Consider the following 20,567-nt stretch of genomic DNA (forward strand, 5'->3'; position numbering starts at 1 on the left):
CACGCGACATGATACATCTGCTCGCGATGCGTGATGAACCATCCCGAGAATATGGCCGCTGACGCCAAGTCGAAGTCTTCTGCGACCAACGCACAACTTGCCACTCCTCTTCTATCACCAATCAGCGAGCTTGATGGCTACCATGCATTTCCAGATATTGATCGTCAGACTGCAAGACCAGATGCGCCGCGGGAACGTCGCCGCAGCAGCGAGACCAGAGCATTCAAACTTTCTCCCTCCGAGCTGCACGCCTTGACAGCATCGCCGGAATCTCTGCCAGTCCGACCACTTGATGATCTGCCGCCCCTGGAAGAGGACGACGAGAATGAAGAATGGCACGAGGCACCGACGCGAGCATCGCAAAATCCGTCTAACGCACTCTTACCGAATGCTCTCCCAAGCATAGCAGCCACACCGGGCAACTATGCCGTGCGACCAGGAAGTACTCGATCGCCATCAATGCCAATAGCACAACAGCGGAAAGGTTCGACTTCGAAGCAGTCGAAGACAAAGCCGCACGTACCTCCACTGAAGATTGAGGACCCTAGCAGGCAAAATAGCATGAAGCCTTCGCCGGCTAGTCACACTCGTGAGCCCTCCCCGATGCCACCGATGCTGCCAATCCCGCCATTGTCGCTGCCGACATATCTACACCTCGAGCTTTCATCGGATCGCCCGTCTGCTCTCTATATTCACCGCTCGGAGGCCAGTGAAGTTCCGTACGAATCAGCCAAGGTCAAGTTCCAGCGGCTCAAGAACTTCATTCAGCTGCCTGGTCAATTGGAGCATGTCTTGGTGTTCGGTGCGGTGGCTTGCCTTGATGCCTGGTTATATACCTTTACGATCCTTCCCCTGCGATTTTTAAAGGCGATTATCATTCTGGCTCAGTGGATCTGCAGAAGTGTGCTTGATGAGGTGCATAATCTGGCAAGCTTTGTTTACAGTGGACTGGGAAGACTTTGGAAGAGACAACGGCATGCTTCAGTAGTCCCGCCATCTTCTGAGCCAAGCAGTCGGCGACCGTCAGCAGACGAAAGCGACCAGTCACGAAGACCTGCAGCCGATGCACCAGAAGCACCCATGTTTACGAAAACCAACGGCAATACAATACCACCTTCGCCGGCTAGACGGACCCGTCGATCAGGCTTTCGACATCGTAGGATGCGATCTTCCCCATCCGCACTGCTCCCGAACCACAAAGCAGATCTGCTTCAAGGACTTCTGATAATATGCAGCTGCATAGCGCTCATGTGGTTTGATGCTAGCCGCATGTACCATTCGATACGAGGTCAAGCGGCTATCAAGCTCTACGTGATCTACAACGTGTTGGAGGTGTTCGACCGCTTGTTTTCTGCGCTCGGGCAGGATGTCTTGGAATGCTTGTTCTCAAAGGAGAATTTGGAGCGCGACGACGATGGACGCAGTAAAGTACTAAGACCCCTGTGGATGTTTGCGCTGGCTTTGGCATACACAGTGGCTCACTCGACGATACTGTTCTATCAGGTTGTGACCCTCAATGTGGCGGTCAACTCCTACTCCAATGCCCTTCTCACGTTGCTGATGAGCAATCAATTTGTGGAGATCAAGGGCGCAGTCTTCAAGAAATTCGAGAAAGAAAACCTGTTCCAAATGACCTGCGCGGATGTGGTCGAGCGGTTTCAGCTATGGCTGATGCTATCGATTATCGCTTTGCGCAACATCGTCGAAGTCGGAGGCTTGAGCATCAGCATCAGCAGTGCTTTCAGCGCAGCTTCATCCACCGATGCCCCAGGAGCAAACGGGACAGGTATTCCATTGGTGTCCGGATTTGTCATACCCAAAGCCTTCACTCTCTTTCCAAAATGGACTGGCGAGCTTTTCGGACCCTTCCTCATCGTTCTGGGTAGCGAAGCAGTAGTCGACTGGTGTAAACATGCATACATCACGAAGTTCAACAACGTTAAGCCGACCATCTACGGTCGCTTCTTGGATGTTCTGGCGAAGGATTACTACTCCCATGCCTTTGCGGATCAGAACCTCACCAAGCGTTTAGGCTTGCCGGTCATTCCATTAAGCTGTCTATTCATCCGAGCATGCATGCAGACGTATCACATGTTTATTGCGACACACATGCCATTGCCGATCCCATCAGCGGCTACTTCGATATCTCTGGACAATGAGACTGCCTCTGCCTCGTCAGCTACGACAGCAGCTCTGCAACACATAGACCAAGTCTTCCGCCGAGCTCTCGGTCGCTCATCGTTCGGCGCCGGTACCCACACCGGCCGCGCCTTCTGGTGGAGCCTCGACGATTTCATCGCTTTCCCTACCATGATTATCGTGTTTCTCGCCGTCTACCTCGTCCTTCTGGCACTAAAGCTTCTCCTCGGCATGGCGTTGCTCACATACGCGAGAGGAAGATACACCGGCATGAAAGAGCGCGAGAAGCAAAGCGTAGATACCCAAGGAAGTAAGCGTGTCGGCGGCTGGGGAACCGTTGAAGTGGGCGAAGACAAACGAAGATGGATCTATGATGATGATCCAGATGCGTTGCATGTGTTGCAGGAAAAGGAGCGGAAGGCAAAGGAGAGGGCTGAGAAAGCAGAGATGAAGCTGGACGGAGTAGAGAGGTATACTATGGCTTCGAAGCGGATTTGGTAGTCGTGATTATCCCAGCACTCTTTCCATTCGTTCAATTGTGGGAATTTCCTATCTGAGGAGCCGTCTTGTATGGTTGTATCATGCTACTGTGGCGTTCGTTTTGTCAGCCCTGACATAGCTATCGCAGCTATATGCCAAAGCTTGTAGCAGCAGCCATACCCTGGACGCATCACGGGCTGCTGTGAGACGGGTCCGCGGCACTGGTATAAGATCGATCTGGTCTGCATACCGTCTAAATAGGTGACATGCACCATGAAGTCTCTACTTCTCCTATCTGTTGCACTACCAACTGCATTCGCGACCTCCAACCTCGACCATTCGTCACGATCAGACCCATCAGGCGACGCACTGCTCCAGAAAGTCTACCAGTTCCCTAACAACACCTGGGTGGAGAACTTGGCTGTTCGAAGCAACGGCAATATCCTCGTATCTCTGATCTCCTCACCCGAAGTTTGGCAAATTAACCCCGAAGCGCAATCGGCAGAGCTGGTTTTTGCATTCCCCCATGCGACCAGTGCCATGGGCTTCGCTGAGGTCACCGAGGACGTCTTCATAGTCAGTATCGGGAATTTCAGCTACGTGACTGGAGCAGAACAGCAAGGCAGCTGGAGCGTGTGGGAATTGGACTTTGGCCACGCTCCACTTCCCGTCGACGAGGGACGAGGCTATTGGAGAAGGCCACATTATGGCTACGAGCAGGATATCGCTAGGGTGCGCAAAGTCCTCGATATACCAGAAGCAGTCTTCCTCAATGGCGCCACTGCTCTTCCAGGCTCTGCTGAGACTGGCATCGTACTCATCGCGGACTCAGAGCTTGGTACGATCTGGCGCGTCAACACCCGTGTTGAGACATACAGGGTTGCCGCCCAAGATCCTGCCTTCAGGCCTAATGCCTCAATACCTCTCCAGATTGGGATCAATGGTATGCATTATCACGAAGGCTACGTCTATAGCAGCAATACCTTCAGCACACCACTCCTTGCTCGAACTCCAGTATCACCCTCAGGATATGCCACAGGTCCAGTCGAGGTCATTTCTGAGAGTGCAGAGTTTCCTGTGAATGGCGGTGCGGCGGCTGATGACTTTGCGATTGGTGCGAAAGGTGACATCTGGCTCGCGAGCGCAAGCAGTACACTGGTGAAGATCGCGGCGCATGGAGAGCAAGAGGTAGTTGCCGGTGGTGCCGACTCAAAGGTGTTACTGGGGTGCACTTCTGCTGCGTTTGGCCGGGCCACAAAGATGAAGGATATCTTATACATCTCGACTAATGGAGGACTTGGTAACCCTGCGCTGGGAGTGGTTGGAGGTGGGTTGTACTCACTCGATACTGCGAGGTTGTAAGGCAGTTGGGCACTCCGTACCAGCAGCACAGCTGTGGTAATCCGCTTGTGCGTCGTGATTACAAGAGCAGCCAGTATACGCACTCACTTCGAAGCAATCATGATCTTCTCGAAGACTTCGGTACCTTCACGACCAAGGGCAGTTCCCACACCTACGATGGATGCACCCACTGCACGCATTCTGTCATAGCCGCTTCGGTCGTTGACCCCACCCACGCCTATGATCTCGATTGCACGCAGACTATCGTGTTGATCCAGCATCGACCTTATAGTCTTGACATTGCCGAGTGCGAGAGGATGTCACGGTGCGCCTGCCATGCCACCAATGCCTGCACCGTTTGCTGAGTTGAGGGCAGGTGTGCCATGTGTATCAGCGAGCACTAAACTTGAGCCAAGGGTATTTGTCGCCGTGATGAGGTCAATTGGGCACTGAGGCTCGCTGACTGCGAGCAGAGCATCGATCAAGATCTGAAACTGGTCATGATAAGTATACGGAGGCGTTTTGATCCCAATGGCGATTTTCTTGGCATCGGTGTTAGAATGTCGCTCCTTGACCAATGCTTGAAGGTACTCGGACAACGACGACCCAGAATACGCTGGAGGTGGTTTGCCAGGTATGTTCGGGCACGAAAGATTGATCTCCATGCACAGAGGATTCGGCATGATGGTTTGCAGCGCCTGAATCCAGCGATAGCACTCCGCCACAGCTTGGGCGGGCCCAGTCACAGAGATGATGAATGGCTTGCTCCGTCGCAATGCATCAGGGAGAGTTGAATCGGCCATCACGCGTCCCAGCATCGCAAGATAGGAAGCCAGGTCTATCGGACTGTAGCCGAGCGTGTTCAAGCTGCCACTGAAGCTGGCAGGTACATCTGCATCATCAGCAGTGTGCGGGTGGGCCTTGTGCTCATCTGAACTGAAGAACGTGTACTGATGTATATTTGCATCGTGAGCGAAGCCGTTGAGAAGGCTTGTGCGTGTGGTGACAGCTCCTGTACGAGGACAATCGAACAGCTTCTGGATGTCCCCGGCGGTCGTTGCCCATGGATTGGATGAGTTCACCAAGCATAGCGTTATCGGTGGCAGGGGCATCCTCGGTCACTTCCAGCATGAGTTGTAGTTGTAGATGCGATGCGTTACTCAATGCTGATTTTAATGGCTTGCAAGATCGATTGTCAGCGTAAATTTGGAGCCATCGGAGTCACTCCGAGCCCGGGCAGCCGTTGTGAGCATTGCCGAGATCAACCTTCGATCTATCATCTTGCGAGCCTTCTGCAACGACCTTCTCTCTCGCAAACTGACTGATCTGAGTGGGCGATCATAACTCGGAGTCATCAGAACTATGGACATATGAAAGGTTGGGTCCCCTGAAAATGTCACCAAGCCCGCGTTCTTACTCGTGTCCTTTCCTGACTGGCTGCACGCGCCTTCTACGGCCCCATATGAACGGCGTCGTCTCCCCAGCTCTGCGGCATATTGCTGAGCTACATATATCAACTTAGATCTGGAAGTATCACCAATGGCGTTGTAGCAAAGTGGTTAATGCGTAAGTTGTCTCACTGAGCAACTGTTCGCACCGTCTCTAACTTCCTTTGCAGGATTGACTAGAATGTCTATCAATTGACAGTTGCTATCAATTCCCTTCGGGGGCGTGTAAGTTGTACTGCAACCACCTGGGCCAGGCCTCCATCTGACGTCCAACAGAGGTTCGAGTCCTGCCAACGTCGACGTTGTCCGCCACCTTTTTGCTCTTGCGGTGTAGCCCATATCAAGCAAGCGTATCACGGAGTGAAACATATGGGAAATAATATTTTGCCATGCGAACCTTAGCTTTCGCACTTTCCCGGCCACATCCTCAGTATTTCGTTCCAGGCCTGGACCCGTACGACCATTGCATGCGCAGCAGACGGCTCTAGAGCCCGTAACATCGATGGCAATGAATACAGTCTGAGGTCAAGACGAGCTGACAGATACGGACGGCGTGGTAGTTGCCATGACGAGTGACAAGCCTGAGCATGCTATGTAGCGGTCCGGACGCTCATCGAAATACACTTTTACTGTACACACCGATCCTCGACTCCATCGATAAATCATTTGCCATCAGGCCTCCCTCCAGCCATAAGCAGCAATGTCCTCGAACAAAACACTCCCAACTCCTGCTGAGATCTTGCAGCGTGTAAGAGACCGTACACGTACACCAAATTACAGAACTAACAACACGAGTTCTACGACGCAGAGACGATCTACATGGTCGCCTTACCCCAGAAAAGGGATTTCTCTGGCATGGCCGCAACTTTATCTCCAGACATGAAGCTCGTTCAGTCGCCAGACTTGCTTTGGAGCGGGATATTTCACGGGCATGCCGGATTCCAGAAGTGGAGCGAGACCATGGCATCGTACTTCAATGGGCTTGAGGTCACGGATGCTCAGGTGTTCGAGAAAAGTGGCAGCGACAGCGTTGTTATCCACTCAGTATTGAAGCTTCGAATTAGGAAGAACTACAAAAGATTGGAGAGGCCATTGGTTCAGGTTGTAAAAGTCGACAGAGCGAAGGGCGTTATCGTAGAGATCACGCCGTTCTATTGGGATGTCAAGGGCTTGAACGAAATCTTGCCGAAGTGGATGTCTTCCAGATGTCATCAGCACTGGTATGAAGGACCGTACTTGCAAACGATCGTCTAGTGGCACACCAGTCCGAACTTACTACAGATCAGCTCTTGCTTCCTCTCCGGCCCAGCATCGCCTGATCGTCTCCCTGAGTGGCTCCTTCTCAACGCCTCGCGGATTCCAATAGGGGTTGGACACTGCAATCTCAGCTGCCTTGTCTACGTCTTCCTCTTTCATGCCAAAGTCTTTCAGTCCTCGCTTCACCTTGAGCTTCGTTAGCAGCACGTTCAGTCCATTGATCGCATCGCCATCACTTTCTGGCAGCACATCGGCCAGTCTTCTCAGGACATCTGGATCTTTGGAGCGTTGTATGCTATGGCGTGCGGCAACACAATCGTATGTGTCTCCGCATGGGGTAGGTTAAAAGATCCGCCAAGGGCATGGCAGAGCTTATGATGCAAACTCATGCCAACCGATCCAAGACACATCGCACATAACCAAGCGCCATACTGAGCTTTGATGCGAGCTTCACGATTCTGTGAATCATTCACGATGATTGGTAAGGACTCTGCCAGTGACTTTGTGCCTTCCAGTGCGAGCAAGTTCATAACGGGATTCGTGTTTCGAGCATATAGTGCCTCGACTGCGTGGGCTATGGCGTTCACGCCACTAGTCGCACTTAGAGCTGGTGGGAGGGTCATGGTGAAGTCCACGTCGTATATCACAATTCCCGGAAGGATCTTCGGATCTGATCTGGTCGTCTTCTTGCCGTCTGCTGTCTCGCCCAGGATGGGTGTCATCTCCGAGCCAGCGTAGGTTGTGGGTATAGAGATGTGCGGCAGACCTGTCCTGATCGATATCGCTTTGCCCAAGCCAGTAGTACTACCACCTCCGAAGCTCACCAAGCAATCGGCACCACAGTCTTTGGCATATGTCAAGGCCTCATTGGTGACATAGGTTGGAGTGTGCATTGTGGCATTAGAGAACAATCCCGCTTTCTGAATCCCTCCGCGCTCCAGGATAGGCTCTAGCTGTACCACTTGGTTCCTCTGCTGAGGTGTAGACAGCAACAACGGCTTTGATAGGTTTAGTCGTTTGATCTCTTCCGGTAATTTGTTGATGCTGCCGGCGCCGAAGACGACTCTGCCAGGGTTGACATTGTACTCAAAGGACTCCATGGTAGAATTCGAGAGGCGTGATGTAGCTCCAACTTACGCGTGACATTTACAGTACGGCGAACATGCCGTTTATGTATCTGTGGTCAGAGTGGGGAGACATGGTCCCATTCGGAAGTGAGATCCGGCAGTTGCTAAGAGCAGCTTTAGATGCTACGCTTGAGCCTGTCCGTTGGGCAATGAAATTACAGCTGCCATGGCGGACAGCTCGACAGAAGCTATTGTGATGCTCGCGCTTGTATGTCTGTCGTGTCGAGTCGGCAGCGAGATGCGCCAGATTCGGCAATGGTGGTGTTAAGGATCGACGGAAGTGCAAGGATTGGTGACGAAGGCTCACTGCGGTTGCTCTTGGTGACGGAAAGTAGCATGGAAGGGGCATACGGTAGAGTATGTGTTCGCATAGGTGGAGATACAGGAAGGAACGATCGTTCGCCATGATAGTGTGCCCTGTTGGGCTTTTTGTCACGCTTCGACTTTTGGCTTCGCGGGCGGCGGAAGCAGCCGAAGTAGACAGGACCTCGCCAAGATTTTGGAATTGGTTTGGTGTGCTTGACGATGGACTTTTGATAGCACTGCATCGCACCTTCCGCCGCCTCATACTAACATCAAGGTAAGCATATGCACACTGAGCTGAGAACTGCTGCTGCTGTCGACGATATATCTGCGAGATAAGAGGCGGAGAGAGATGCAACCAAGAGAAGGCACATGTCAAGAGATGAACACTTTGGGAAGAAAGGAAGAATATACACACATTGCTGCAGTGGAAGCTGCTTGTCAGCGCAAAAGGAAGGCATTGATCAGATCCCGCGCATCGTCGTGCCCTCGAGATTGTTTTTTGAGGATACTCCACCAAGGAGATCAGGGCAAACCAGATGTTCACGTTCGACAGCAGAAGTGGACAGACTCGGTGCATCTGCTTTACCGAGCACGTGCTAACATCTTCTGAATAGAGCACCGACTCCAGGTAGCCCAGCATGCAGTCGCAAACCGCCCCAGCTCAAGCCATGAGCGGCCTCAACATCTCCAAGCGCCGCAAGTTCGTGGCCGACGGTGTCTTCTACGCCGAGCTCAACGAGTTCTTCCAGCGCGAGTTGGCCGAGGAAGGTTACTCTGGTGTCGAGGTTCGCGTCACCCCAACTGTCACCGACATCATCATCCGCGCAACACACACCCAGGAGGTTCTTGGTGAGCAGGGTCGCAGAATCCGTGAGGTGAGGACAATCCAAGACTTTGAGGCTGCATGTCCACTACTAACCCTCCTTCCAGCTCACCAGCTTGATCACCCACCGCTTCCGCTTCCCACCCGACTCGGTCTCCCTCTACGCCGCCAAGGTCCAGTCCCGTGGTCTCTCCGCCGTTGCTCAGTGCGAGTCCCTCCGCTACAAGCTCCTCAACGGTCTTGCCGTCCGCCGCGCCTGCTACGGTGTGCTTCGCTTCATCATGGAGTCTGGCGCCAAGGGCTGTGAGGTTGTCGTTTCCGGCAAGCTCCGCGCTGCTCGTGCCAAGAGCATGAAGTTCACCGATGGCTTCATGATCCACTCCGGTCAGCCTGCCAAGGACTTCATCGACCACGCGACCCGTCACGTTCTCCTCAGACAAGGTGTGCTTGGTATCAAGGTCAAGATCATGCGCGCATCTTCATCTCCAGGCGACCCGTCTGGCGAGAAGGCTGGCGGCAAGGGCCTGCCAGACTCCGTCACCATCATCGAGCCAAAGGAGGAGCAGCCAATCCTCGCACCAAGTTCCCAGGACTACGGTGCCAAGGCTGCTCAGGCTGCACAGTACGCCCAGCAACAACAGCAGGCACAGGGCGAGGAAGGTGGTGCTGAGGGAGAAGCACCAGCTGCGCAAGAGTACTAGGTGTGTAATGCTCAACGTCATGTCACGTATCATGGAACCGGAGTTGGCCACGGAGCGTTTGAAAGGGTTTCTATGCTTTGAGAACATCAAGGCAGCGCTTCTGTAGTCGCAATCTACAGTCTTCAGCACTCACAGAGCTCGATGCAAGGAAGAAAAGTTGGCTTCCATTATGACTACTTCACCTTTGTCCGATTGCACCAGCGCCGTGTCCTTTAAGTTGTCTACTGTACGTGCTGCTGATATGCAACATCAACCGCGATCAGCTCTGAATCTCGTCAGCGCGAGGTTTAACGGAGTGAATGTCCACAGTTTCAATGGGCATCAGCTGTCGCCTAATCCACCTCTTACGGATACGAAAGGCGAGGATCTTGCAAAGACTAAGGCATGTACGACACAGGCAGGAGGCATCAAGAGACAAGGCAAAAACTCTTAACAAGGCGATTATCGTGTGTGAAGTGCAAGGCATACTCGCCGGGCAGATACGAGTCTTCATAGCCTGAGCTACTTTGCTCCTGTTGGAGTACCACAGACCCTGCAGACCACCTGCTTGGACTCATCCCCATGATGACAGAATTGGCCACTGTCATTGTTTTCATACATGTTACATTCCTGAACTCGTTTCCCTCCACAATCACACAGCATTGCGTAACCCCAGAAGACCTTCCGCCACCCTGCCTTTCACAATACTGCTAGTAAGTTCCTGCTCCGGTGCTGAGAACCTTCCACTCGTCGGCGTCTTTGCTTCACCGCCACGAGACAACTTTGCTGGCGAGAAGGCTGATGGAGGTGAACTCGGCATATTGTACAGCATGCGATTACTATACGCCGTAGGTCGCAGGAGTGGTGCAGGCAGAAGTTGCGCACACGGCTGTTGTTCGGATGGAACCAGAGCAAAGGCATGAGGTGGCGGAGGCGGGCTTTGCTCGACCCTTAGGTCGTCGAAAGGAATGTCCGTCTGGTTTGTTCTGACTTTGTACATCGCTACCCGCAGTCGAAGTCGAAGTAGTTCTGCATATGACGGGCCTTTGACTGTTGTTGCTGACTGAGCTGGCTGCTGAGAGCTTGGTGCTGTCTGGGAAGACGGATCATAGTTGATTAATGACGAGAAAGACCGGCGCTCGTTGGACCCTGGGCCATCTTCTTCCTCGGGAGAGTCATTTGGGGTATTCGGCCGTGTAGGCTCACTCGGTGAGATATGTTGTATCTCGGGCAATGGGTTCTTCTTTGGTCAGCTTCGAGCAACACATCTTAGATATCTTCACAACATACTTCCTGAAGTGGTAGTGCTGGCGACCATTGTGGTAGTGGCTGCGTAATGACAGGAGCCGCAGCAGTATGCACTTGGCTCAGAGGAGAGTCGATCGAGAGCTTTCGTCGCTTCAAGTACTGAAAGCCTTGGCCTCCTTCCATGGCTGCCGTGAAACTCCGCTTGAGAGGGCTTCCAGTAAGTGGTTTGCTGTTGAGCATAGTCGCTGACGAAGGCTGCTGCCTGACATTGGGAGAGACTTCGCCGAGCGCGCGTCGGCTTGGGTTGTTTGAGCTCAAACGAGAGTCTGCAGAGAAGACCAGGTTCGCATTGGTGTTTTCCGCCATGCTGCAGGCACGCGACTTTGTTTGGACGCGTTTCGTGGGCGAATTCTTCTTCCTCTGAGTAGATAATGGCAGATCCTGGGACAGAGACTGATCTCGTAAACAGGACCTATGACAGTATGGCTTAGACGCAGGAACCCTTGTGGTATCAGATGCCGACGTGTTGTTATGTTGTTGGTACATGTGTACAGTAGTCGTTGTCGATGCGAGACCCTGAGAAAGCACGATGCACCCACCAAGAAAGAGCTCGGACTTTCCTGCGGGGGTGATGGATCTTCCTCCCTGACTCGGCAAGACCAGCAACACCCGTAAACTCGTCCAGCAAAGCGTTGCACGACTCCTTCGCCATCATGCACACAGCCTCACTTTTCCCACTGCAGCAGCCAACGTCACACACCATGTTGAGTACCACCGAACTGTGTAGCGCAGAGGCAACGCACCTCGCCGACGAAAGGCAGTACATACATGTACAAGTACATGTACTCACTGGCTCGCTATGACGTGCCGCTTGCTTAGGAAGCATCTCTAAGGGCCACTCTCTCTCGCCCCCACACGAGCCTTACTGAACTTGTTACTGTTGATCTGTGCTAGCTAAGTCATTGCCAAACCTGACAACAACATGCCCACCGCAGTAGTGACGGGAGCTAACAGGTAAGACGCAAGCCCAGGCCTCTCAGACCACCATCGACGCTACGTACTAATGCATGACTACTAGTGGCATTGGACATGCCTTTGCTCAGATCTTGATCAGTGAGGTATGGCTGCTGAGACAGAGCCAGTGAGGCTTCGAATCATGACCGACTAACCACTTCTGCAGGGCTATGAAGTCCACGTACGACTGCCAAACTCAGCTCCAGCGTTGCCTCGAGCATTGACACTGACCCTAAGGATGATAGGCGGCGGATCACGAAGTTGGAGAGAACCTCCAGTCGTTGCAGTGTCGACTTCATCGTACGCTCGCCGCCACGGATTTGTCAACACATCAGCTCTAACCACGTCCCAGGCCTCGATGTGCGAGCCCCCGAATCAATCGCTGGCTTTGCAGCCCAGCTCGCCAATAAGCCCGTTGACGTTCTTCTCAACGTCGCCGGAGTCATGGCCCAAGGCGAGCAAGACGCTCTCGGCAACGTCACCAAAGATAGCATGACCCGGATCTTCGAGACCAATACCTTTGGCCCACTCCTCCTTACCCAAGCCCTCCTCGAGAACATCTCCCAATCGCAGAGCCCTCGGATTGGCATCGTCAGTAGCCGTGTTGGCAGCATACAGGACAATAGCACAGGAGGATCATACGCATACCGAGCATCGAAAGCGGCAGTGAACAGCATTGGAAAGAGCTTGGCGATGGACTTGCAGAGTAAGGGAGTCGTGGTGAGCTTGCTGCATCCCGGTATTGTGGTGTCAAACCTCAATCCTGCTGTAGAAGGTCAGCCTGAAGCTGTACAGCCAGAGGAGGCGGCGACCAAGTTGTGGGCAGTGTTCATGTCTAAGGGTATGGAGGAGACGGGCAAGTTCTGGCATAGAGAGGGTTACGAGCTGCCTTGGTGAAATGGCGGCCTACAAATATATCATGACGTGGAGAGCTCACGAGCCATCCACATAACATGCCAGATATCAGGCCTCAGGCAGCCTTGCATCACGAAAAGCACTTCAGCTCAAGCATAAAGTGACCATGTCCAGCGCAGACTTGCTCCATCATACGGAAATGACACGTAGTAATCGATGACATACGAATGCATCTATGGGTACACTCTAGAACGATCTTGGGGGTATTGAGCTGCGAAGCGGACAATTTTCAGCCTGACCACAGCAGGCATCGACAAATAAGAATCAGTCAAACCATCACCCAGTGCCCAACTTTCGACACGATGCCCAAACGCCCATCGACGCCCTGCTCACGTCTTGGAACAGACTACTGCACCGCACTATTCGCGCTGGCCAGCTGACTTCTAATGTTCGCCTCGGCAAGTTCTGACTCCATCCTTGAGATCCTTTCCGCCTGGTCTGCGGCCTGTCCCTCCAGTTCCTGAATCCTGTTCTCGTAGTGAATAGCGTTGGCGTCCTGTAGCTTTATGCGCTCGTCGCCCAGTCTTATCCGTTCTTCTTGATCTTGAACGAGCTGGCGAAGCCGTTTGAGCTCAAGCTCGTGATCTGGTGTGAAGTCGATTTGAAATTCCCCAGCCAGTGACCGCTTCCGTTTATTACTCGCGGCAGGAGGCGCCGCGTAGTGGTCCTGTTGTTGGTCAATCGTCTCCGATATGCCGCCTATCGAGGCAGGCGTGTCGCCGTCTTCAGTGCCTATTGTGATATCTGTGGCGTCCCGTTTGAGTAGCATGGGCTGCGAAGGTTGCGAGGCTGCATCCACATCAGGATGTACGCGACGCATATGCTCGTTGAGGTTCTCCTTCCGCGTGAAGCCTTTCCCTGAGTGACGCTTGCAATCTCGTACCGGACACATCAATGCAGCTTTCGGTCCTCCATGTTTCCCATGGACTTCACGCTCGTGACGAAGAAGGCCACCGCTATACCTAGAAGCAAACGGTACAAGGTCAGCAGATGTCTCAGACATGCGAAGATGCCCAGCACCCTTCAGTTTTACTCACGTGAATCCTTGAAGTTTGGCACATGATGCGTGTCCACAGCGATACGGTCTGTCGTGCTTGTCCATGTGCTTACTGCGAAATGATCAGCATCGCGCACCGCATCTATCATGTAGCATTAGCACTCACCTCCATTCGCATTTCCGGTCGAAGGTCTGCCCGGCGCATTCCTCCGCGAAATTGCAGATGTATTTCTTTTGGTCATTCATGGGCGGATCGCCTCGCTTGAAAGCGCGCGAGCCTCGAGGCGCGAAATCCTCGTTGGCTCCATTTGGCGATGCGCCTAGTTGAGAAGCAACCGATCCAGATCGACTATGCGGTTGCGTCTGCGTCTGTGTCTGCGGTTGCGATTGTTGTAGTATGGCGTTCGTCAAAGTGTCCGATTGCGACATTTCTGAATGCGACCGCTTGCGCGATACATGTAGTTGCTGGTCGGCCATCGTTGGATCGTGAGGAGACTGCGCGCTCACCGGCGACACTGGAGTCTGCATGTTCTCTGGTGGTTCCGAAGGCATGGGGTATGTCGCCTGGGGACTCAAATGACCTGGATTATGCTCTGGATAGTTGGTATACGGATAAGGTGGCAAAGACTGCATAGGTGACGTGGAAAAGCTCGTGTCCTGAGGCTGTGCGCCCGCAACGTCCGGAGAGGTGAGTCTTATGCTCGGAGTCAAAGGCTCCCGCGACCGCAGTGGCGACTGATCATGCAGCCCAGGCGGGCCAGATGCGCTGGTCGCAAGCTGATACCATGAAAGATTGCTGTCAGCTGGAAAGGTGCTGTCGAAGTTGTGACAGGCGTCCTGAGGCAACCAGTTAGCGAGCAGTCCGGCCGCGGTCTCCGAGTATGCAGGCGCAGGCGCAGCCACGCTGTACTCGTTGCTGGTATTTGTACGCGGAATGGCTAGGCTCGGGCGATGGCGCGTTGCTTGCTGCTGGTCATGTGCTTCTGTTTGGGCTTGGCCGTTAGGCAGAGTGATTCGGCTGGCTAGTGACTCACGGCCAGCAGGCGTCGAAGGCGAGGATGGAGAAGAGAGGTGCGAATGGTGTGGCTCAGCGGCTCGGCGTTGCTGATTGGTCGCACCGATCCCGAGCGATCCTGTGAGCCGACCTCTTTCACTGAATGTATGCGACCTCGACATCTCGCCATCCTCACCTCGAAACTGCACATCCGACGTGTGCATCGAGTACCGTTGTTGTTGTTGCTGCTGCCGGCTGGACAGATACTGATGCACCACATGATGCGGGACCATGACGCCGCCCTGCGCATCGATCATGTTGCCTTGCTCGTCGAAGCGGACTTGGTCTCTACTGTTGGTGTCGCGGGTGTGGCGAGCGTTTTCGGACATTCGGCAGGCTGTCTCGACTGCCGCAATACAGGCCTGGCGACTGAGATCCAGGTGCTGGTCAGAAGATGTCTGGACGAAGAGGGATAACGTGTCCGCTCATAGCAGAGTGCTTCGAGTCCGTGGACGGCCGAGACTGCTGCGAATGGCCCTCCGCAGCCCAGCTATTGCCTGATACAGGAGCTCAGTGTCGCAGGCAGACTAACCAGATCCGTGCGATTGAGATGCTCGGCCAGTGGCACTAAGAGGCTGTCGACGCAGAGAGCCGCAGGCCTTGAGTCATCAAGACCGATCTGTCAAATGGGATCAGACGGTGCGCGTGCAACTGGCTCACTGGTTGATGAAGTTTCGATGTGGAAGTGCTTCAAGAAGTGGATGTCTCAGCCACTGTGGACCATGCTTCTGATTGATGATGGGATGGTCGAGTCTTTCTGTAAAGCTGGACGCGGTTAGCATCCTGTCTTGGTGGCATCGGATCGCGCTGTCTCACCTCTCGAGTTTTGAGTATGGATTTTGATGCACGTGCGTGAAGGCAAGTTGCGGCGGTATTTGACTCTCTCAAGTCGCGTTCAAGTGGTGTACTCTCTGGCGGAGGTTGTAGCCGCCGGAGGTCTCGCTCAAGTTCGCTGTATGTGTCGCAGTCACTTTCTGATTGAACCTGAAGCGGAGTGAGCTTCAAGTAGCTCTTCTGGAAGGCCTGATCTGCTCTGTTGGCGTGTCAACCACAAAGGTCACAACCGGCGCGAACAATGGCGAGGGATAGAAGGCAAGAATAGGGAATAGTATTAGATCAATCAGCAGAAACAATAACTTCACCAAGTCCACGGAAAGTCATACATCAAAAGTCAAGCCCACCTCATACCGAAGCACTAATCCACAGAGGCTATGTCCAAAGCTGCCACAAGGGGCTATGTGCAATTGTTTGCATGCACGAGCACACGGCGGCCTCATTTAACAGGCCTCAGTCATCAATTCTGGTCAATTTTTACGCCAGACAGCGGCTGAATATGTACGAATGCCTGGGCTCGCGCATAGTATCCACCAATCGAAGACGATGAGCCGCCTACTGTAGTTCACGAGGGACCGCCCGCGGTCAATGATCAGGGCGAAAGCTAGGCAGAACGCGGTATGCGCCTCAATGCGCAGTAGCCGGCCGGGGCTGTGTGTAAGTGCTGTGCTTGCTGTGACTCTTATTTCTCCACTTCAATGGCCATTGCTGAGCGGATATACTGCTCGGCTATGGAGACCGATGGTTCCAAGGTCCTCAAATGTAGTGAGCCGGATTGAAAAGTACAATGCAGATGGTTGTGTTCGATAGGGTTTAAGTGGAGTCCACAATCGAAGGACAAGCCCCCAGCCTGCCGCGGCTTCGCCCCCGGCTGCTTCTCTCGTGTAATTTGTTCCTTGTTGACATTGCTGCATCCTCACTCGCGTCCTTCTGTTCGATTTCACGGATGTCTTCGCAGATGTACTCCCCATGCGCACCTATGGGATTCTGGAGCCATAAAATCAGTAGCAACAGTGCTTCTTCCGACGACTGGTATCACTTCAGTGGCGTACAAGATCGGCGCAACAATAGCGCAATGGTAAAGTCACTTGCATCAGCATACAGTACGTTTGTGTGCGGTGAAGATTCGACAGCGCCGCTGCACTGATATCGGGCGTTCCGATGTTTCTGCTGCTTTGGTCATCATCTTCAATATAGCCTTGTCAACCCACGTGGCCTAGAGAATGGTATGATGCACCATGAGCAGTTTCGGGGTCTTTGATTCTGGATTGACTTTCATTCATGATCCCATGCTATAACAAAAGAAGCATGTAAGTAAAACAAGACGCGTAATGGTATCGTAGCAACGTCCCATAATCCATCCGAGCAGACGCGCCACCGACTGCTCGGGTACCCATACGTTTCCCTAGCCCCATTTCATGCCATTAGTGAACTCCAGGCCCACCAGCATTACTACAATATCCCTGAACGCCATGCCCAATGATTACAGTATTCATGCACAATTGCTCGTCCCCGCGACTGGGTCAGTCATCAAGCTCCATCGTCTCACCGATGTCCTCGGAAAGATTTCTGACATGTCGCGGCTGCCATTCTTCGTCCTCGTCCTCTTCAGATATGGGACAATACCGCCCAGTGGCCAGGTCATGTCTCAAATCGTCCAGTGTCATAAAAGGGACCTCAATTTCATCGTCTTCCGGTCCTTCAATCACCATCTCGTCGTCGTCGTCGTCATCTTCGCCGTAACTGACAGTGTCGATGCTCCGCTGCAGATAATCACTGCTGAGCCAGAAACTTGCGCGCTTGCCAGCGCCTTCGCCAACTGATAAGCTGGAGACTTTGCGTGGCACCAACTTCGCTCTCAGCTGCGTGGCAGCGTGTACCGGACTATGGCTAATCACGCTGAATCCGCGGAGATAGAGGTAGCATACGCGTCGCTTCTCCTTGTTGAAAAAGAAGTAGTGTATACTCCAGATCGCGCCTTCCTCGCCGTCGAAAGGGTCTTCTTCTGGGTTATACGAATATTTCTCGCAATGCCGAAGACCCATCTCCTTGTCGATCAGTTTCCACATATTCTGGCTCCAGATGTCGTTTCCGTTATTGATGCCGGTAGGCGCTGAATGCGACAGTGAAGGCGGCGACAGATAGTTCTGCGCCGCAGTATGCTTAGGTCTCAGGTTCTGCAATGTGCTGTCAATGTTGTGCATGACAGTTCGGAGACTCCTCTCCTTACGAAAGTCCGACGGCCGCAGAATGTGCGAAAAGTCGTAGTCCGGATGTGATGCGTTCAAGGTCGCGATGAGGTAGGCGAACGTTCTTCGTGCCGTAATCTGGCTGAGTGGTCCAAAAGGTGATGCCCGCGACAGATCGATCTCCGGCGCTGGCTCGGCGGTTCTACCACGCTTGCTGCGACCGCTCTTCTCGCTCGCGCTGCTGTCGTCGCTTGCTGTGCGGTATGGCGGGCTCAGCGAGGCAGATAGCCTGACCAGAGACTCATATTGCAACTCGAGACTGTTCTCAATATTCCGGTATAGTTTCTTATCGGTACCGGCGGCCTTCGTGGTGTAAATGTCGCATCCGCCGATGACGTGTGTGTCTGGCGTAGAGAAGTTAAGTGCATTCGTTACAGTGTCAATCTCGCGGACAGGTAGATACTGCAGAGTGTCAGCATATCATAAACAAGATGTGAGTCAGCCAAGTGGAGAGCGCGCCGAGGCGGTTTGCGACAGATGCGCTCGCAGCCATGGAGCCTCAAGGACTCTCGAAACACATCTCATCGAGTCCGTAGAGGTCTCATACCAATCCACGCGCTTCCACCAGCATTTCTGAGGCCACGCACCTTCATGGTTGCGGTTGTGAGCCCGTGGGCTATCTCTTCCCAACGCTATTCGAACAGCGCGCAGGACCCCGATGGTCCTCGTTACAGCTGCCAAAAGAGCCGTAGGGTGACTATTCGGTCGCAAAATGGTATCGGAGATAAGGCTCAGCTCGAACAGCGCCCGGCGAAGGTGAGAGAGGTCGTTCGGAGATTGTTGATATGCCTGATTATGCACTCCTCAGTCGAGTGCCGGTCGGTCGCGTAGACGTGGTACTAGACGCACTGAGCGTCTAGCAGGCGCGCGGACTGATGATAGATGCCATTTCGATCGCGGTGGCCGTCGTCGTGGATGTGGTGATGTCGCAAGGCGAAGTGTCGTAGCTGGTAGCTGGGCCTGGAGGTGCGCGGCGGGACTTGCTTCCTGCTGACAGATCACGTGAGTGCAACCACAGGGTTTGTGATACCAAGCTGACGAATCAGCTAACAGTGCCCTGAGCACGTTCCGACACCGAGAGACACATGGCGCATCGCTCCTTGTTTGCTCAAGAGCACTGCTCCAAGGCCCATGCGACAGCTGACACACTGCGCTTGGCCGGGCGACGAGGAGTCCAGCACACAGCTCGTGCCACACGGAGTCGCTGATGTTGCCCAAAGCTGTCGTTGCTCAAGCTGGGGGTGATGAAGTTTAGCAGACATTCTGCAAAGGCGTTGAAGGACAAAGTACCTACCTTGATGTGCTCGGTCCCATAACGCGAGTGTGTCGCAAGTGTCAGTGGTGAGGTGTGACGACGTGTCACATCAGCCTTCGCAAAGAACAAGCACGGATGATGAGTATGATGAATTCATTCTCGAGCTTGACGCTCTTCCTGACGCAGTGCAGGGTGATGCTATACCTACAGATGGCAGGCTTCAAAAACAACAGCCATTAAGCCATGGGTATCTCTGTTCCAATGACGCCACAAAACGCCTTGTATTGGAAGCGTACTGTTCCCGCTTCCCGAGAGGAAATGGTACTAGGCAGCTACATCAGGCCAGCACTCTTCAGCTGCTTTTCGAGTTCCATGCTCAGTTCCGTGTTCTCCTGCGAGCGTCAGCATCGTCGTTCTCAGCTCGAGTCATGTTGGCAGTGAAGAATATACATAAGTACATGATGGTTAGATTCAGCCTTCTCAGCCAATCCGTGTGACAGCGTCGTCCTCGACCTAGCAGGACAAGGAGTCAGCGGGTGATGATACACAATGTGTGGGACGCGATGTGTTAAGGAGACGCTCGAGGCCACCGCCGGCTGTATGGGTCCAAAAGAACTTACTTCCATGTCTTCGAGACTGTCCTGTGCACCTATGACACGGAGCACATTCTTCTTGCTGCTTTCTTGCATCTCGCCAGCGATCAACAGCTCATCAAGTATGAAGTAGGCCTTCTGGAAGTTGAAGATGATGTCAAGCTCGCAGACGTTGCCGTAGTATTTGTCCATCTGCTCGACATAGCGGTGTACGATCTCGAGGGTGATGAGTTCGTTGTCGGTGGGATCGGTGGCGGCGATGAAGAACAGCGATGCATATCGGCGGTACACGACTTTGGTGTCTATTACAGGTGTCGGTCAGAAGGTGAAGTGAAGTGGAGGTTGGGCTCGTCGTCGTTGAGCGGGAGGCAGCAGAGTGCACAGCAGGAGGGATGCCCAGGATTGGACGATACCTTTGTACTCGAGGAAGTTGCACATGCGCGTGCGCCTCGCCAGGACCAGCTGCGAGACGTCCTTGATGATCTTGGCCTTATCCTTGGGCGAGAGGGTGGTGAACCATTTTGCTAGGCGCTGCGATGGCGGTCGTTTAGCACATGTCGCCCGACAATAGCAACACCCACACCCACGGGCGTGAAAGAGCGTGAGCGAGACCTACCACCTTGCCCTGCCGCGACAGCAGAATCATGTATCTTGGAGACAGTCAGCCATGCTACCGCCAGAATGTTGGGCCAGGAGGACACATGCCTGATGGCCATCTTCGCGCTGGGCGGAGGAGACGGGTCGGCGAGAGGAAGTTTTGTGTGTGGTGCCCACTGCTCACCTGCGGCTGCTGCTGGTCGCACTTCG

At 53.5% G+C, this 20,567-nt stretch overlaps 11 protein-coding genes across 11 annotated transcripts; 5 read left to right on the top strand and 6 right to left on the bottom strand.

Annotated features, from left to right (window-relative positions):
• Positions 1-33: 33 nt before the first annotated feature.
• CLAFUR5_00819 (Endoplasmic reticulum membrane protein 65) lies at positions 34-2,640 on the top strand (the record flags this gene model as incomplete). Its single annotated transcript, XM_047899967.1, has 1 exon — positions 34-2,640. One exon carries the CDS (start codon positions 34-36, stop codon positions 2,638-2,640), a length of 2,607 nt encoding a protein of 868 aa, XP_047756486.1.
• Positions 2,641-2,892: 252 nt separating this feature from the next.
• Positions 2,893-3,981, top strand: CLAFUR5_00820 (Putative hetero-Diels-Alderase asR5; the record flags this gene model as incomplete). The annotated part of the gene is made up of 1 exon (XM_047899968.1): positions 2,893-3,981. One exon carries the CDS (start codon positions 2,893-2,895, stop codon positions 3,979-3,981), a length of 1,089 nt encoding a protein of 362 aa, XP_047757148.1.
• An 83-nt stretch (positions 3,982-4,064) lies between these two features.
• CLAFUR5_00821 (Putative dihydroorotate dehydrogenase A (fumarate)) lies at positions 4,065-5,072 on the bottom strand (the record flags this gene model as incomplete). Its single annotated transcript, XM_047899969.1, has 2 exons — positions 4,065-4,245; positions 4,285-5,072. The coding sequence occupies 2 exons, from the start codon at positions 5,070-5,072 to the stop codon at positions 4,065-4,067; spliced, it is 969 nt and encodes a 322-aa protein (XP_047755468.1).
• A 1,036-nt stretch (positions 5,073-6,108) lies between these two features.
• CLAFUR5_00822 (uncharacterized protein) lies at positions 6,109-6,662 on the top strand (the record flags this gene model as incomplete). The annotated part of the gene is made up of 2 exons (XM_047899970.1): positions 6,109-6,156; positions 6,204-6,662. 2 exons carry the CDS (start codon positions 6,109-6,111, stop codon positions 6,660-6,662), a joined length of 507 nt encoding a protein of 168 aa, XP_047755469.1.
• Positions 6,663-6,683: 21 nt separating this feature from the next.
• CLAFUR5_00823 (Maleylacetate reductase 1) lies at positions 6,684-7,765 on the bottom strand (the record flags this gene model as incomplete). Its single annotated transcript, XM_047899971.1, has 2 exons — positions 6,684-6,991; positions 7,051-7,765. The coding sequence occupies 2 exons, from the start codon at positions 7,763-7,765 to the stop codon at positions 6,684-6,686; spliced, it is 1,023 nt and encodes a 340-aa protein (XP_047755470.1).
• Positions 7,766-8,736: 971 nt separating this feature from the next.
• Positions 8,737-9,622, top strand: CLAFUR5_00824 (40S ribosomal protein S3; the record flags this gene model as incomplete). Its single annotated transcript, XM_047899972.1, has 2 exons — positions 8,737-8,973; positions 9,029-9,622. 2 exons carry the CDS (start codon positions 8,737-8,739, stop codon positions 9,620-9,622), a joined length of 831 nt encoding a protein of 276 aa, XP_047755471.1.
• Positions 9,623-10,253: 631 nt separating this feature from the next.
• On the bottom strand, positions 10,254-11,215 carry CLAFUR5_00825 (uncharacterized protein; the record flags this gene model as incomplete). Its single annotated transcript, XM_047899973.1, has 2 exons — positions 10,254-10,841; positions 10,892-11,215. The coding sequence occupies 2 exons, from the start codon at positions 11,213-11,215 to the stop codon at positions 10,254-10,256; spliced, it is 912 nt and encodes a 303-aa protein (XP_047755472.1).
• Positions 11,216-11,831: 616 nt separating this feature from the next.
• On the top strand, positions 11,832-12,760 carry CLAFUR5_00826 (1-hydroxy-2-glutathionyl-2-methyl-3-butene dehydrogenase; the record flags this gene model as incomplete). The annotated part of the gene is made up of 4 exons (XM_047899974.1): positions 11,832-11,863; positions 11,928-11,967; positions 12,030-12,123; positions 12,216-12,760. The coding sequence occupies 4 exons, from the start codon at positions 11,832-11,834 to the stop codon at positions 12,758-12,760; spliced, it is 711 nt and encodes a 236-aa protein (XP_047757154.1).
• Positions 12,761-13,124: 364 nt separating this feature from the next.
• CLAFUR5_00827 (uncharacterized protein) lies at positions 13,125-14,408 on the bottom strand (the record flags this gene model as incomplete). Its single annotated transcript, XM_047899975.1, has 3 exons — positions 13,125-13,740; positions 13,816-13,887; positions 13,942-14,408. The coding sequence occupies 3 exons, from the start codon at positions 14,406-14,408 to the stop codon at positions 13,125-13,127; spliced, it is 1,155 nt and encodes a 384-aa protein (XP_047755474.1).
• Positions 14,409-17,186: 2,778 nt separating this feature from the next.
• CLAFUR5_00828 (Repressor of RNA polymerase III transcription maf1) lies at positions 17,187-18,505 on the bottom strand (the record flags this gene model as incomplete). Its single annotated transcript, XM_047899976.1, has 2 exons — positions 17,187-18,314; positions 18,500-18,505. 2 exons carry the CDS (start codon positions 18,503-18,505, stop codon positions 17,187-17,189), a joined length of 1,134 nt encoding a protein of 377 aa, XP_047755463.1.
• Positions 18,506-19,647: 1,142 nt separating this feature from the next.
• On the bottom strand, positions 19,648-20,476 carry CLAFUR5_00829 (AP-1 complex subunit sigma-1; the record flags this gene model as incomplete). Its single annotated transcript, XM_047899977.1, has 4 exons — positions 19,648-19,680; positions 19,788-20,062; positions 20,174-20,284; positions 20,377-20,476. 4 exons carry the CDS (start codon positions 20,474-20,476, stop codon positions 19,648-19,650), a joined length of 519 nt encoding a protein of 172 aa, XP_047755464.1.
• Positions 20,477-20,567: the final 91 nt, after the last annotated feature.

Source organism: Fulvia fulva, chromosome 1, assembly GCF_020509005.1.
Source record: "Fulvia fulva chromosome 1, complete sequence".
In the NCBI taxonomy this organism is placed as follows: domain Eukaryota; kingdom Fungi; phylum Ascomycota; class Dothideomycetes; order Mycosphaerellales; family Mycosphaerellaceae; genus Fulvia; species Fulvia fulva.